Source organism: Rutidosis leptorrhynchoides, chromosome 1 (genome assembly GCF_046630445.1).
Source record: "Rutidosis leptorrhynchoides isolate AG116_Rl617_1_P2 chromosome 1, CSIRO_AGI_Rlap_v1, whole genome shotgun sequence".
Taxonomy (NCBI): Eukaryota; Viridiplantae; Streptophyta; class Magnoliopsida; order Asterales; family Asteraceae; genus Rutidosis; species Rutidosis leptorrhynchoides.
Window position 1 is genome coordinate 388,800,043 of NC_092333.1, and position 16,439 is coordinate 388,816,481.

Sequence of the window (16,439 nt, forward strand, 5' to 3'; positions counted from 1 at the left end):
ATAATAAAAAGCACTACTAACGCAGCTAATTAACAAGCTTCATCGATATATCTTAAATTTTAAGAACTTTAAGCATGTTTACAGATTCGTATGACCATCACATTAGCGTCATAACAGTGTTACCCTAGTGTTACTTACTTCTTTAACATATTCAATCAATTTTTTAACATAGCGTCATCACATTAACGTATAACGACTAACATACCCATAACACAATATATTCCAAGTGAGATACACAAGAAATACATTTCATAGATTCATGGTAAACATTGATAGTTCAGAACTTTTCTAAAAGGATAGTACGTGTCACTTGAATAAATAATTATTTTGTAATGTACACCAAGTCATGCCTTGTAAAGAAAAAAACAAGCTAGGACAAAAACGGTCCCCTTTATTTATAACAATTAGGCTACAAAAAGCAAAGGACAACCTTCAAATAATATGAAAAAGTTTAGTAAAGTGGTCACAAGATCTATGGCGGGCCTTTCTTTTAAACTTCAAAAATAACAACTATTATAGTCAATAATTTCCCATATAACAACCACCCATTTAAGTCCATAATTTGTATAAATCAATAAATTCTCATATCTCTGAATCTTCCATAAAAAAGAAAGAGAAGAATCCAAGAATGATGAAGTGGGGAAGAAAGAAAACGTATCAAACGACATCTTCAACTTCGTTGATGTCAAATGTTTTTCTCAAGAAATGGACATTGAGGATCAAGAAGAAGAAAGATGGTGTAGAACCCGAATCAAGAAATAGTCGGTTTGACAAATGGTATGAAAATGAAGACAACAATTCAGATTATCGACTCAATGTTTCGCCAGTAAGTACTAGAAGTTTCAAGAAAATGGTGGGGAACGAAAGATCGATGAGAGAGTTCATTAGTGAAGAAGAACGGCACGAAAGAATAAGAAGAAAAGCCTTAAATGGGCCGAAATCAACCAAAACAGTTGAAAAGGTTTTGTTTGAGAATGAATCTAAGATCATAATACAAGAAACATCTCAAGATATACATAATTCGACAACCGAAAGAAGCAAGGTAGATTCGAGCTTGGAGGAAGAGTGGCAAAAGTTGAAAAGGATGAAAATTAATGAGATACTGGAAAAGAATGGAAAACAGAGAAAATGTGTGGATGCAAACAAAGAAACATATAAGAGAAAGTCAAAGCAGGGTTGTAAAGTCAATGCTTATACTCCAAGAATCAAACCTCTTGAAGACATGAAGAAAACAAGGATGAAGGTGAACAAAGAGAAAGAAATAAAAGATGCATTTAGAACATATCTCGATAGCTACGCGATCATAAAGAGTTCGTATGATCCACAGCAAGAGTTTAAAGACTCGATGATTGCAATGATCATAGCGAATGGAATCACACAACGAGACGAGCTCGAGGAACTCTTGGCTTGTTATCTTACATTAAATTGTGATGCATATCATCATATTATAGTTAAGGCCTTTCAAGAAGTATGGTCAGAGTTAAATAAAGTTGGTTTTGATCCATATTTTCACTTTTAAGAACTTCTGTAATATGTAACCGTTTTGTTTGGCTGACTTCTACTAATAAATTTGTAAATTTGTCATTGCTAAATCTGTCCTGTCCTAATAATTTGAAAAATATGAACTGACATGCTTTTTCTTTCCTTCTCTCTTTATCTTTATCTTTATTAAAATTCAATTTTACACTTTTTAACTTCTTTCTATTTTGAAATAATACTTATTCATCTATCCCATCACAATCGCCACTTTAAATTTTGACATGTCCATGGGCCATGCTGCGAATTGTATTTAACTTTTTTTTCCTTTTATAAATAATTCTCAATCTAAATACTTGCATATAAACTCACGGGATTGAATGGATTGGGCTTTAGCTTTTCGTGTGGTCCCCACATCCAAAGTTCGTGTCTGAATAAATCTTGAATATATTCCTTTTGGTTCACAACACTAAACACTTCTATTGAATGGTATTGAAGATATTTGGAACATCAGAAAAATTTCTTATATATATAATGCAAGACACCATTTAAATGCATATTTTTTTTTTTTTTTTTTTTTTTTTGTGAAGCATGGCAGGCTACGTGTCAAATGTACAAGTGTTTTCTACTAGATTCCTCATCCGGTCATGTTAAGTTAATCGTTAACACTATTTGTTCAAAATTTTGATTTTATATACTGTATTTAGTTAATATTCTCGTTAGACAAAAAATATCATAAAAGTAGTGTATTTTCTGTTTACTTTTCAGTTTCATCCTTATTTTTTCTTTCTCTTTTAATCATATCCATATATACATTAAGGGCATAATTGAACATTACCTTATTATACCTATATACTGTTGAAATGTTGAATAATTGGTGGGTATATGTGGTCAAATACCACATGTTTATTGAGGATACACTATTCAAATGAAGACTTCTTCATTTTTAGACTTACCAACCCTTTATTCATTTACTATAAATAGAGGCGGTAGATAGTTCATTCATTCATCCCAAATTCAAGAGTTTATCTCCATTGTACTAAAAGAATTAATAGAGAGTTTGAGTGCTTAGTCTCCTAATTACAAGAGATATAAAGATTAGTGCTTATCCTTGTAATTAGAGAGAAGTGTAATTCCTATTATTCTTATTAGTGAAGCGTTTCTTTCCTTGCCAGTGGTTTTTACCCTATTGGGGTTTTTCACGTTAAGTCTCGGTGTTCCTTTATTGTCATTATTTCAAGTATTACTAGCGGTTTGCTATAATTCGGTGTCACTTTTCTCAACATATACGGAGGTGGACCATTAATTTGAAACAGACAAAAATGGAATACTAGACTATTAATATGGGATGGAGTGAGTATTAATTTGTCAGTTTGAAGCTTAAAATATTGACCCATTAAACAGATTTAGCGGGTAAAAGATCAAAATATAAACCAAATTGATTCATTTTGAATCAATGGGTCAAAATTGTCACATATTCACATATGTATCGATCGTAAGAAAAATGACTAATACATGATGTACAATCTCAATCTAATTCACAAACATTTTTACCTCATTTATTCGAAACTAATTTAGCAACTTTTTCTGCCTCATTTAACAGTCCACACCGACTAAACAAATCAACCATACATCCATAATGTTCAATTGTAGGCTTAATCCCATAACTGTGCACCATAAGATCAAACATCTTGTGACCTTCATCAAGTAAACCACTACGACAACAAGCTGATAAAACACTTACAAAAGTAACCTCATTAGGCTTCAAATCGTGTGCTAGTAACTCATGAAACAATTCTAGCGCGCTTTCTCCATACCCATGGAGGCCTAATCCATCAATCATCGAATTCCATGTGCTTATATCTCTGTTTGAAGTCTTTAGGAACACTTCCATTGCCTTCTCAAGACAACCACATTTTGAGTACATATCGACAAGAGCTGTCGCTAAAAATCCAGCCACTTGAATATCATTCTTATCAATATAATCATGAATCCATTCACCTAGGTTTAAACCATTTACACTAGCGCAACAAGATAACACGTTAACAAGCGTATGATCATCAGGCTTCATTCCTACATTCCGCATATACTCGAAAAGCATAAATACTTCATCAAACTGCCCATCACGAGCGTACCCCGTAATAACTACATTCCAAGAAAGAACGTCTTTCACCGGCATTACATCAAACACGCGCCTGGCTTCTATAACCAACTCATCTTTTACATACCCCGACATCATACAATTTCCCGACTCTACGTTTCTCCCAGGCATTTCATCAAACACTTGACGTGCTAACTCTATCATACCTGTATCCACATAAGCACTCAAAATCGCATTCCACGAAATAACATTTCTCTCAGGCATTTTATCAAGCATCTTACGTGGGTTATCAAATAACCTACATTTCCCATACATATGAATCAAAGTGTTACAAATATACACATTATCATCACACCCAGACTTGATTACATGGCCATGAACCTGTTTACCAAATTCAACATTTTTAACAAGTGAACAAGCTTTCAATACAAACGTATATGTATAGTTATCAGGGTCAACGCCTTGGTCAAGCAGCATGCTAGTGAAGATATGAAATGAGGTTTCAGGTGTTGGACTATTGGCGTAAGCGCGTATTAATGTGTTGTAAGAAAATGAATTAGGGTCCTGTAAGTGTGTGAAAATGGAGTGTGCGTATGAGAGCGTTTGAGGTGAGGCGGAGGCGGTGGAAATGAGACGACCGGCGGAAAACGGGTCGTGAATTAGACCCGTTTTGAGAAACTGGGCATGGGATTGACGGAGCTCCGAGATGGCAGTTGCAGTCTCTGTGACGGAAACGATTGACGTTGGTGGAGTGAAGAAAATTGCTGTCATTTTGGTGTACGGAATCAACTCCAATTCTAATTGATAGGGTTAAAATAAGGAGTTATTTAAGGAGAATTCGGTTGCTATCGGTAACGGTGGGAGTCATGTCGATGGTTTTAATATTGATTAACCCGGGAATGCGTCAGATGACCTGAACGACTTTGAGAATATTGATTCGGTTGAGGTTGGTCTACAATTCGGGAGTTTAGATGTTGCGGATGTTGCGAGTTTGGGCCATGTTTCCGACTCAGTCTAAGCTGAAGATGAAGAACGTTTTGACTTGAATTAGTGCCTGTTGTATAGCTCGTTGTTGTTCGGCTCATGTTTCTATTGGTTCGGTTCATGTTGTTGTTGCTTCGGTTCCTATTTCTACTGCTTCGGTTTTTGTCCAGTCTCCTAGACTTGATGAGGGGCAGGTTGGACCCATGGGTCTAGACAAGTTGTAGCTCCTGGTAGAATAAAATGGTTGCTCAAAAAAAGGTAAACAAAAGGTAAAAGTTTCTTTTGTTGAGGCAAGAGTGCGTAAAGTTTCGGTGGCAGTTTCTTCGATTCAACATAAATGTTTGATGTTAAGAGATGAAGAAAATGGGGGTTTTTCGGAAGCTATTGACATGGGTTCCTCGGTTGCTACTAAAAAAGGATTATTATTTTTTTTTCTCCCAAGACTTGGAGGATCGGGGAGTGATTCCTCCTTGTGAGGGCATTCACATTAGTAGCAATTCGTCAAATGTTATTACTCATAAATTTCCTTCTCGTAGCAGCAAAGGGGTGCATATTGGTAAGGTTGAGGAAAGACGTCATGTCTAAACAATAGAAACGGTACTCATAGTTGCATTCGATTTCATAGGTTTCATGAGTCAAAGGTTCGTTGTGCTCAGAATCGAGCATAGGCAAGATAGGGAACCGTCTAGGTCTCAAAAATTTAGAAGGGCCCAAAATTTTGAATATGTAAATATTTTTCTTAATATATTTAATTAAATCAAATAAAAAATTGTCAATTAAAGTTAAAATACATTGTTTTTAATAGTTAAATACTATTTAAGTAAATAAATAGATAAATTAAAGCATTATTTTTTTATGCGTAGTAAAAAAAAATTTAACGTATATGTGAGCCCATTTTTATTTTCGTCTAGGGCCTTTAAATTGTTGAGACGGGCCTGGTTGTGCTTATGTTTAGTGTATGCTTGCCATATTGTTTAGTTGTTTAGTTAAGTTGTGGTTGTTTTTGTGGATTGGTTATTGTTGTTTGTTTGTCTCCGTTTTCGTTTTGGCTCGGATTGAGTTAGCTAGGTTTTAGGTCATTCTAGGTTGTTTACTCTTTTCTAGCCTTAGCGGTCGTCATTTTGTTGTATCAGTTTATAGAATTCTTTATTTATTGACAAAGGTATTCTAGTTTTAATAATGACTGTTGTTGTAGTGAAACCAAAATTCATCAGTCAAGAAAACCACCAATTCCTTTGTTTAGACCTTTAATTTTCAAGAATAAGTCAGCATTGAAGGCCATGTCGGGTCATCTTTGAACTAGAGAAAAGTTGCTCCTAGTTACATGAAGACAAATAAAATAGAAGTCCAAGACAAGTCTACTTTAGAGCTCTCGGTTGAAATGTCCCGTTCTTATTGATTAAAAACGTTCCATATTAATTGATTTCGTTGCGAGGTTTTGACCTCTATATGAGACGTTTTTCAAAGACTGCATTCATTTTTAAACAAACCATAACCTTTATTTCATCAATAAAGGTTTAAAAAGCTTTACGTAGATTATCAAATAATGATAATCTAAAATATCCTGTTTACACACGACCATTACATAATGGTTTACAATACAAATATGTTACAACAAAATAAGTTTCTTGAATGCAGTTTTTACACAATATCATACAAGCATGGACTCCAAATCTTGTCCTTATTTAAGTATGCGACAGCGGAAGCTCTTAATAATCACCTGAGAATAAACATGCTTAAAACGTCAACAAAAAATGTTGGTGAGTTATAGGTTTAACCTATATATATCAAATCGTAACAATAGACCACAAGATTTCATATTTCAATACACATCCCATACATAGAGATAAAAATCATTCATATGGTGAACACCTGGTAACCGACAATAACAAGATGCATATATAAGAATATCCCCATCATTCCGGGACACCCTTCGGATATGATATAAATTTCGAAGTACTAAAGCATCCGGTACTTTGGATGGGGTTTGTTAGGCCCAATAGATCTATCTTTAGGATTCGCGTCAATTAGGGTGTCTGTTCCCTAATTCTTAGATTACCAGACTTAATAAAAAGGGGCATATTCGATTTCGATAATTCAACCATAGAATGTAGTTTCACGTACTTGTGTCTATTTTGTAAATCATTTATAAAACCTGCATGTATTCTCATCCCAAAAATATTAGATTTTAAAAATGGGACTATAACTCACTTTCACAGATTTTTACTTCGTCGGGAAGTAAGACTTGGCCACTGGTTGATTCACGAACCTATAACAATATATACATATATATCAAAGTATGTTCAAAATATATTTACAACACTTTTAATATATTTTGATGTTTTAAGTTTATTAAGTCAGCTGTCCTCGTTAGTAACCTACAACTAGTTGTCCACAGTTAGATGTACAGAAATAAATCGATAAATATTATCTTGAATCAATCCACGACCCAGTGTATACGTATCTCAGTATTGATCACAACTCAAACTATATATATTTTGGAATCAACCTCAACCCTGTATAGCTAACTCCAACATTCACATATAGAGTGTCTATGGTTGTTCCGAAATATATATAGATGTGTCGACATGATAGGTCGAAACATTGTATACGTGTCTATGGTATCTCAAGATTACATAATATATAATACAAGTTGATTAAGTTATGGTTGGAATAGATTTGTTACCAATTTTCACGTAGCTAAAATGAGAAAAATTATCCAATCTTGTTTTACCCATAACTTCTTCATTTTAAATCCGTTTTGAGTGAATCAAATTGCTATGGTTTCATATTGAACTCTATTTTATGAATCTAAACAAAAAAAGTATAGGTTTCTAGTCGGAAAAATAAGTTACAAGTCGTTTTTGTAAAGGTAGTCATTTCAGTCGAAAGAACGACGTCTAGATGACCATTTTAGAAAACATACTTTCACTTTGAGTTTAACCATAATTTTTGGATATAGTTTCATGTTCATAATAAAAATCATTTTCTCAGAATAACAACTTTTAAATCAAAGTTTATCATAGTTTTTAATTAACTAACCCAAAACAGCCCGCGGTGTTACTACGACGGCGTAAATCCGGTTTTACGGTGTTTTTCGTGTTTCCAGGTTTTAAATCATTAAGTTAGCATATCATATAGATATAGAACATGTGTTTAGTTGATTTTAAAAGTCAAGTTAGAAGGATTAACTTTTGTTTGCGAACAAGTTTAGAATTAACTAAACTATGTTCTAGTGATTACAAGTTTAAACCTTCGAATAAGATAGCTTTATATGTATGAATCGAATGATGTTATGAACATCATTACTACCTTAAGTTCCTTGGATAAACCTACTGGAAAAGAGAAAAATGGATCTAGCTTCAACGGATCCTTGGATGGCTCGAAGTTCTTGAAGCAGAATCATGACACGAAAACAAGTTCAAGTAAGATCATCACTTGAAATAAGATTGTTATAGTTATAGAAATTGAACCAAAGTTTGAATATGATTATTACCTTGTATTAGAATGATAACCTACTGTAAGAAACAAAGATTTCTTGAGGTTGGATGATCACCTTACAAGATTGGAAGTGAGCTAGCAAACTTGAAAGTATTCTTGATTTTATGAAACTAGAACTTTTGAAATTTATGAAGAACACTTAGAACTTGAAGATAGAACTTGAGAGAGATCAATTAGATGAAGAAAATTGAAGATTGAAAGTGTTTGTAGGTGTTTTTGGTCGTTGGTGTATGGATTAGATATAAAGGATATGAAATTTTGTTTTCATGTAAATAAGTCATGAATGATTACTCATATTTTTGTAATTTTATGAGATATTTCATGCTAGTTGCCAAATGATGGTTCCCACATGTGTTAGGTGACTCACATGGGCTGCTAAGAGCTGATCATTGGAGTGTATATACCAATAGTACATACATCTAAAAGCTGTGTATTGTACGAGTACGAATACGGGTGCATACGAGTAGAATTGTTGATGAAACTGAACGAGAATGTAATTGTAAGCATTTTTGTTAAGTAGAAGTATTTTGATAAGTATATTGAAGTCTTTCAAAAGTGTATAAATACATATTAAAACACTACATGTATATACATTTTAACTGAGTCGTTAAGTCATCGTTAGTCGTTACATGTAAGTGTTGTTTTGAAACCTTTAGGTTAACGATCTTGTTAAATGTTGTTAACCCAATGTTTATAATAACAAAAGAGATTTTAAATTATTATATTATCATGATATTATGATGTACGAATATCTCTTAATATGATATATATACATTAAATGTCGTTACAACGATAAACGTTACATATATGTCTCGTTTCAAAATCATTAAGTTAGTAGTCTTGTTTTTACATATGTAGTTCACTGTTAATATAATTAATGATATGTTTACTTATCATAATATCATGTTAACTATATATATAACCATATATATGTCATCATATAGTTTTTTACAAGTTTTAACGTTCGTGAATCACCGGTCAACTTGGGTGGTCAATTGTCTATATGAAACCTATTTCAATTAATCAAGTCTTAACAAGTTTGATTGCTTAACATGTTGGAAACATTTAATCATGTAAACATCAATCTCAATTAATATATATAAACATGGAAAAGTTCGGGTCACTACAGTACCTACCCGTTAAATAAATTTCGTCCCGAAATTTTAAGCTGTTGAAGGTGTTGACGAATCTTCTGGAAATAGATGCGGGTATTTCTTCTTCATCTGATCTTCACGCTCCCAGGTGAACTCGGGTCCTCTACGAGCATTCCATCGAACCTTAACAATTGGTATCTTGTTTTGCTTAAGTCTTTTAACCTCACGATCCATTATTTCGACGGGTTCTTCGATGAATTGGAGTTTTTCGTTGATTTGGATTTCATCTAACGGAATAGTGAGATCTTCTTTAGCAAAACATTTCTTCAAATTCGAGACGTGGAAAGTGTTATGTACAGCCGCGAGTTGTTGAGGTAACTCAAGTCGGTAAGCTACTGGTCCGACACGATCAATAATCTTGAATGGTCCAATATACCTTGGATTTAATTTCCCTCGTTTACTAAATCGAACAACGCCTTTCCAAGGTGCAACTTTAAGCATGACCATCTCTCCAATTTCAAATTCTATATCTTTTCTTTTAATGTCAGCGTAGCTCTTTTGTCGACTTTGGGCGGTTTTCAACCGTTGTTGAATTTGGATGATCTTCTCGGTAGTTTCTTGTATAATCTCCGGACCCGTAATCTGTCTATCCCCCACTTCACTCCAACAAATCGGAGACCTGCACTTTTTACCATAAAGTGCTTCAAACGGCGCCATCTCAATGCTTGAATGGTAGCTGTTGTTGTAGGAAAATTATGCTAACGGTAGATGTCGATCCCAACTGTTTCCGAAATCAATAACACATGCTCGTAGCATGTCTTCAAGCGTTTGTATCGTCCTTTCGCTCTGCCCATCAGTTTGTGGATGATAGGCAGTACTCATGTCTAGACGAGTTCCTAATGCTTGCTGTAATGTCTGCCAGAATCTTGAAATAAATCTGCCATCCCTATCAGAGATAATAGAGATTGGTATTCCATGTCTGGAGACGACTTCCTTCAAATACAGTCGTGCTAACTTCTCCATCTTGTCATCTTCTCTTATTGGCAGGAAGTGTGCTGATTTGGTGAGACGATCAACTATTACCCAAATAGTATCAAAACCACTTGCAGTCCTTGGCAATTTAGTAATGAAATCCATGGTAATGTTTTCCCATTTCCATTCCGGGATTTCGGGTTGTTGAAGTAGACCTGATGGTTTCTGATGCTCAGCTTTGACCTTAGAACACGTCAAACATTCTCCTACGTATTTAGCAACATCGGCTTTCATACCCGGCCACCAAAAATATTTCCTGAGATCCTTGTACATCTTCCCCGTTCCAGGATGTATTGAGTATCTAGTTTTATGAGCTTCTCTAAGTACCATTTCTCTCATATCTCCAAATTTTGGTACCCAAATCCTTTCAGCCCTATACCGGGTTCCGTCTTCCCGAATATTAAGATGCTTCTCCGATCCTTTGGGTATTTCATCCTTTAAATTTCCCTCTTTTAAAACTCCTTGTTGCGCCTCCTTTATTTGAGTAGTAAGGTTATTATGAATCATTATATTCATAGATTTTACTCGAATGGGTTCTCTGTCCTTCCTGCTCAAGGCATCGGCTACCACATTTGCCTTCCCCGGGTGGTAACGAATCTCAAAGTCGTAATCATTCAACAATTCAATCCACCTACGCTGCCTCATATTCAGTTGTTTCTGATTAAATATGTGTTGAAGACTTTTGTGGTCGGTATATATAATACTTTTGACCCCATATAAGTAGTGCCTCCAAGTCTTTAATGCAAAAACAACCGCGCCTAATTCCAAATCATGCGTCGTATAATTTTGTTCGTGAATCTTCAATTGTCTAGACGCATAAGCAATCACCTTCGTTCGTTGCATTAATACACAACCGAGACCTTGCTTTGATGCGTCACAATAAATCACAAAATCATCATTCCCTTCAGGCAATGACAATATAGGTGCCGTAGTTAGCTTTTTCTTCAATAACTGAAACGCTTTCTCTTGTTCATCATTCCATTCAAATTTCTTCCCTTTATGCGTTAATGCAGTTAAGGGTTTTGCTATTCTGGAAAAGTCTTGGATGAACCTTCTGTAGTAACCAGCTAGTCCTAAAAATTGGCGTATGTGTTTCGGAGTTTTTGGGGTTTCCCACTTTTCAACAGTTTCTATCTTTGCCGGATCCACCTTAATACCTTCTTTGTTCACTATGTGACCGAGGAATTGAACTTCTTCCAACCAAAATGCACACTTTGAAAACTTAGCGTACAATTCTTCCTTCCTCAATACTTCTAACACCTTTCTCAAATGTTCACCGTGTTCTTGGTCATTCTTTGAGTAAATAAGTATGTCATCAATGAAAACAATGACAAACTTGTCAAGGTATGGTCCACACACTCGGTTCATAAGGTCCATGAACACAGCTGGTGCATTAGTTAAACCAAACGGCATGACCATAAACTCGTAATGACTGTAACGTGTTCTGAAAGCAGTCTTTGGAATATCATCTTCTTTCACCCGCATTTGATGATACCCGGAACGTAAGTCAATCTTTGAATAAACAGACGAGCCTTGTAGTTGATCAAATAAGTCGTCGATTCTTGGTAGTGGGTAGCGGTTCTTGATGGTAAGTTTGTTCAACTCTCGGTAGTCGATACACAACCTGAATGTACCATCTTTCTTCTTGACAAACAAAACAGGAGCTCCCCACGGTGATGTGCTTGGTCGAATGAAACCACGCTCTAAAAGTTCTTGTAATTGGCTTTGCAGTTCTTTCATCTCGCTGGGTGCGAGTCTGTAAGGAGCACGAGCTATTGGTGCAGCTCCTGGTACAAGATCTATTTGAAATTCAACGGATCGATGTGGGGGTAATCCCGGTAATTCTTTCGGAAATACTTCGGGAAATTCTTTTGCAATGGGAACATCATTGATGCTCTTTTCTTCAGTTTGTGCTTTCTCGACATGTGCTAGAACAGCATAGCAACCTTTTCTTATTAGTTTTTGTGCCTTCAAATTACTAATAAGATGTAGCTTCGTGTTGCCCTTTTCTCCGTACACCATTAAGGGTTTTCCTTTTTCTTGTATAATGCGAATTGCATTTTTGTAACAAACGATCTCTGCTTTCACTTCTTTCAACCAGTCCATACCGATTATCACATCAAAACTCCCTAACTCTACTGGTATCAAATCAATCTTAAATGTTTCACTAACCAGTTTAATTTCTCGATTCCGACATATATTATCTGCTGAAATTAATTTACCATTTGCTAATTCGAGTAAAAATTTACTATCCAAAGGCGTCAATGGACAACTTAATTTAGCACAAAAATCTCTACTCATATAGCTTCTATCCGCACCCGAATTAAATAAAACGTAAGCAGATTTATTGTCAATAAGAAACGTACCCGTAACAAGCTCCGGGTCTTCCTGTGCCTCTGCCGCATTAATATTGAAAACTCTTCCGCGGCCTTGTCCATTCGTGTTCTCCTGGTTCGGGCAATTTCTAATAATGTGGCCCGGTTTTCCACATTTATAACAAACTACATTGGCATAACTTGCTCCGACACTACTTGCTCTTCCATTACTCGTTCTGACACCATTTGTTCCTTTCGTTCTATTAACCCCTGGTCCGTAGACCTCACACTTCGCCGCGCTATGACCATTTCTTTTACACTTGTTGCAAAATTTGGTGCAGAACCCCGAGTGATTCTTTTCACACCTTTGGCATAGCTGCTTCTGATTGTTGTTGTTGTTGCAGTTATTATTGTTGTTGGGATGATTGTTGTAGTTGCTGTTGTTGTTGTTGTTGTTGTTGTTGGGCCGTTTGTTGTAGTTGCGATTGATGTTGCGATTGTTGGGATAATTGTTGCGATTATTGTTGTAATTGCTGTTGTTGTATTGGTGATTCTTATCACCGTTTTCCTCCCACTTTCTTTTGACTTGCTTCACATTGGCCTCTTCAGCAGTCTGTTCTTTAATTCTTTCTTCAATCTGGTTCACGAGTTTGTGAGCCATTCTACATGCCTGTTGTATAGAGGCGGGCTCGTGTGAACTTATATCTTCTTGGATTCTTTCCGGTAATCCTTTCACAAACGCGTCGATCTTCTCTTCCTCATCTTCGAATGCTCCCGGACACAATAGGCACAATTCTGTGAATCGTCTTTCGTACGTGGTAATATCAAATCCTTGGGTTCGTAACCCTCTAAGTTCTGTCTTGAGCTTATTGACCTCGGTTCTGGGACGGTACTTCTCGTTCATCAAGTGCTTGAATGCTGACCACGGTAGTGCGTACGCATCGTCTTGTCCCACTTGCTCTAGATAGGTATTCCACCATGTTAACGCAGAACCTGTGAAGGTATGCGTAGCGTACTTCACTTTGTCCTCTTCAGTACACTTACTTATGGCAAACACCGATTCGACCTTCTCGGTCCACCGTTTCAATCCGATCGGTCCTTCAGTTCCATCAAATTCCAAAGGTTTGCAGGCAGTGAATTCTTTGTAGGTGCATCCTACACGATTTCCTGTACTGCTAGATCCAAGGTTATTGTTGGTATGTAGCGCAGCCTTTACTGCGGCTATGTTTGAAGCTAGAAAAGTACGGAATTCCTCTTCATTCATATTCACGGTGTGTCGAGTAGTCGGTGCCATTTCCTTCAAAATAGTCAAATGGAACAAGTTAATCATACAGAATATTAAGAGTAGTTAATAGTATTTCGTAGCATAATATGAACTCATTTATAAAAGCTTTTTCTTCATATTAGCGTTTTATAAGTTTAAATTCGGGTAGTACCTACCCGTTAAGTTCATACTTAGTAGCTAATATACAATTCAACTACTACAATTCTATATGAAAAACTGATTATAATAATATTTCGCGTTCAAACTTTTATACAATATTTTACAAACTTACAATACCGCTTATTTTACATAAAGCATGAAATATAGCACACAATAACTTTGATACAAGATAGTTGTGAAGATAATTCTAGCTAGTACACAAGTCGTTCAGCAAAGGCAATAAAGACACGTAATTCATACGTCCAGAAACAAGTCATGCATTCTGGTTTTACTAGGACTACTTCCCATCCTTGGTCTTGTGCAACATAACCGTTATGGCCATTGATAAGACAGCGTGTTGTAACGTCGTCAAAGGGACGAGGGTTACGTAATGTCCAACAGTCCCGTAACAATCTAAAAACCTCATTTCTTACCCCAATTACCGACTCCGTCACTTTTGGAAACGTTTTGTTTAATAGTTGTAGCCCGATGTTCTTGTTCTCACTTTGGTGAGAAGCGAACATTACTAATCCGTAAGCATAACATGCTTCTTTATGTTGCATGTTAGCCGCTTTTTCTAAATCACGAAGTCCAATATTCGGATATATTGAGTCAAAATAATTTCTTAACCCGTTGCGTAAAATAGCATTTGGGTTCCCCGCAATATATGCGTCAAAGTAAACACATCGTAACTTATGGGTTTCCCAATGTGATATCCCCCATCTTTCAAACGAAAGTCTCTTATAAACCAAGACATTCTTGGAACGTTCTTCGAATGTCTTACAAACTGATCTCGCCTTAAATAGTTGTGCCGAAGAATTCTGGCCGACTCTAGACAAGATTTCATCAATCATGTCTCCGGGTAGGTCTCTTAAAATATTGGGTTGTCTATCCATTTTGTGTTTTTAAACTGTAAAATAGACAAGAGTTAGATTCATAAAAAAAATACTTATTAATACAAGCAATTTTTACATATATCATAAAGCATAAGAACACTATATTCCATATATTACACCACACGAATACAACTATCTTATTCCGACTCGCTCGTTTCTTCTTCTTCGGTTTTGGTTCGTTTTGCCAAGTTTCTAGGGATATATGATGTTCCTCTAATACGAGCCGTCGTTGTCCACATTGGTTTAGAAAAACCTGGTGGTTTAGAGGTTCCCGGGTCATTGTTACAACTTAAGGACTTCGGGGGTTGACGATACATATAAAGTTCATCGGGGTTGGAATTAGATTTCTCTATTTTTATGCCCTTTCCCTTATTATTTTCTTTTGCCTTTTTAAATTCAGTTGGGGTAATTTCTATAACATCATCGGAATTCTCGTCGGAATCCGATTCATCGGAGAATTGGTAATCCTCCCAATATTTTGCTTCCTTGGCGGAAACACCATTGACCATAATTAACTTTGGTCGATTGGTTGAGGATTTTCTTTTACTTAACCGTTTTATTATTTCCCCCACCGGTTCTATTTCTTCATCCGGTTCCGATTCTTCTTCCGGTTCCGATTCTTCTTCCGGTTCCGACTCTTCTTCCGGTTCCTCTTCGGGAACTTGTGAATCAGTCCACAAATCATTCCAATTTACATTTGACTCTTCATTATTATTAGGTGAGTCAATGGGACTTGTTCTAGAGGTAGACATCTATCACATAATATCAAACACGTTAAGAGATTAATATATCACATAATATTCATATGTTAAAAATATATAGTTTCCAACAAAAATGTTAAGCAATCATTTTTAAAGAAAACACGGTCGAAGTCCAGACTCACTAATGCATCCTAACAAACTCGATAAGACACACTAATGCAAATTTTCTGGTTCTCTAAGACCAACGCTCGGATACCAACTGAAATGTCCCGTTCTTATTGATTAAAAACGTTCCATATTAATTGATTTCGTTGCGAGGTTTTGACCTCTATATGAGACGTTTTTCAAAGACTGCATTCATTTTTAAACAAACCATAACCTTTATTTCATCAATAAAGGTTTAAAAAGCTTTACGTAGATTATCAAATAATGATAATCTAAAATATCCTGTTTACACACGACCATTACATAATGGTTTACAATACAAATATGTTACAACAAAATAAGTTTCTTGAATGCAGTTTTTACACAATATCATACAAGCATGGACTCCAAATCTTGTCCTTATTTAAGTATGCGACAGCGGAAGCTCTTAATAATCACCTGAGAATAAACATGCTTAAAACGTCAACAAAAAATGTTGGTGAGTTATAGGTTTAACCTATATATATCAAATCGTAACAATAGACCACAAGATTTCATATTTCAATACACATCCCATACATAGAGATAAAAATCATTCATATGGTGAACACCTGGTAACCGACAATAACAAGATGCATATATAAGAATATCCCCATCATTCCGGGACACCCTTCGGATATGATATAAATTTCGAAGTACTAAAGCATCCGGTACTTTGGATGGGGTTTGTTAGGCCCAATAGATCTATCTTTAGGATTCGCGTCAATTAGGG

The 16,439-nt window shown here is 35.7% G+C and overlaps 2 protein-coding genes across 2 annotated transcripts; one reads left to right on the forward strand and one right to left on the reverse strand.

Annotated features, from left to right (window-relative positions):
• Window positions 1-628: 628 nt before the first annotated feature.
• On the forward strand, window positions 629-1,519 carry LOC139900967 (uncharacterized). Its single transcript, XM_071883712.1, has one exon. The coding sequence runs from the start codon at window positions 629-631 to the stop codon at window positions 1,517-1,519; it is 891 nt and encodes a 296-aa protein (XP_071739813.1).
• Window positions 1,520-2,956: 1,437 nt separating this feature from the next.
• On the reverse strand, window positions 2,957-4,358 carry LOC139871249 (pentatricopeptide repeat-containing protein At4g18840). Its single transcript, XM_071858980.1, has one exon. The coding sequence runs from the start codon at window positions 4,346-4,348 to the stop codon at window positions 3,032-3,034; it is 1,317 nt and encodes a 438-aa protein (XP_071715081.1). The 5' UTR covers window positions 4,349-4,358; the 3' UTR covers window positions 2,957-3,031.
• Between the last annotated feature and the right edge of the window lie 12,081 nt (window positions 4,359-16,439).

Bases quoted from the DNA above. Each gene is read 5' to 3' on its own strand.
- LOC139871249 (XM_071858980.1), bottom strand. From the start codon at position 4,348: ATGACAGCAATTTTCTTCACTCCACCAACGTCAATCGTTTCCGTCACA.
- LOC139900967 (XM_071883712.1), top strand. From the start codon at position 629: ATGATGAAGTGGGGAAGAAAGAAAACGTATCAAACGACATCTTCAACT.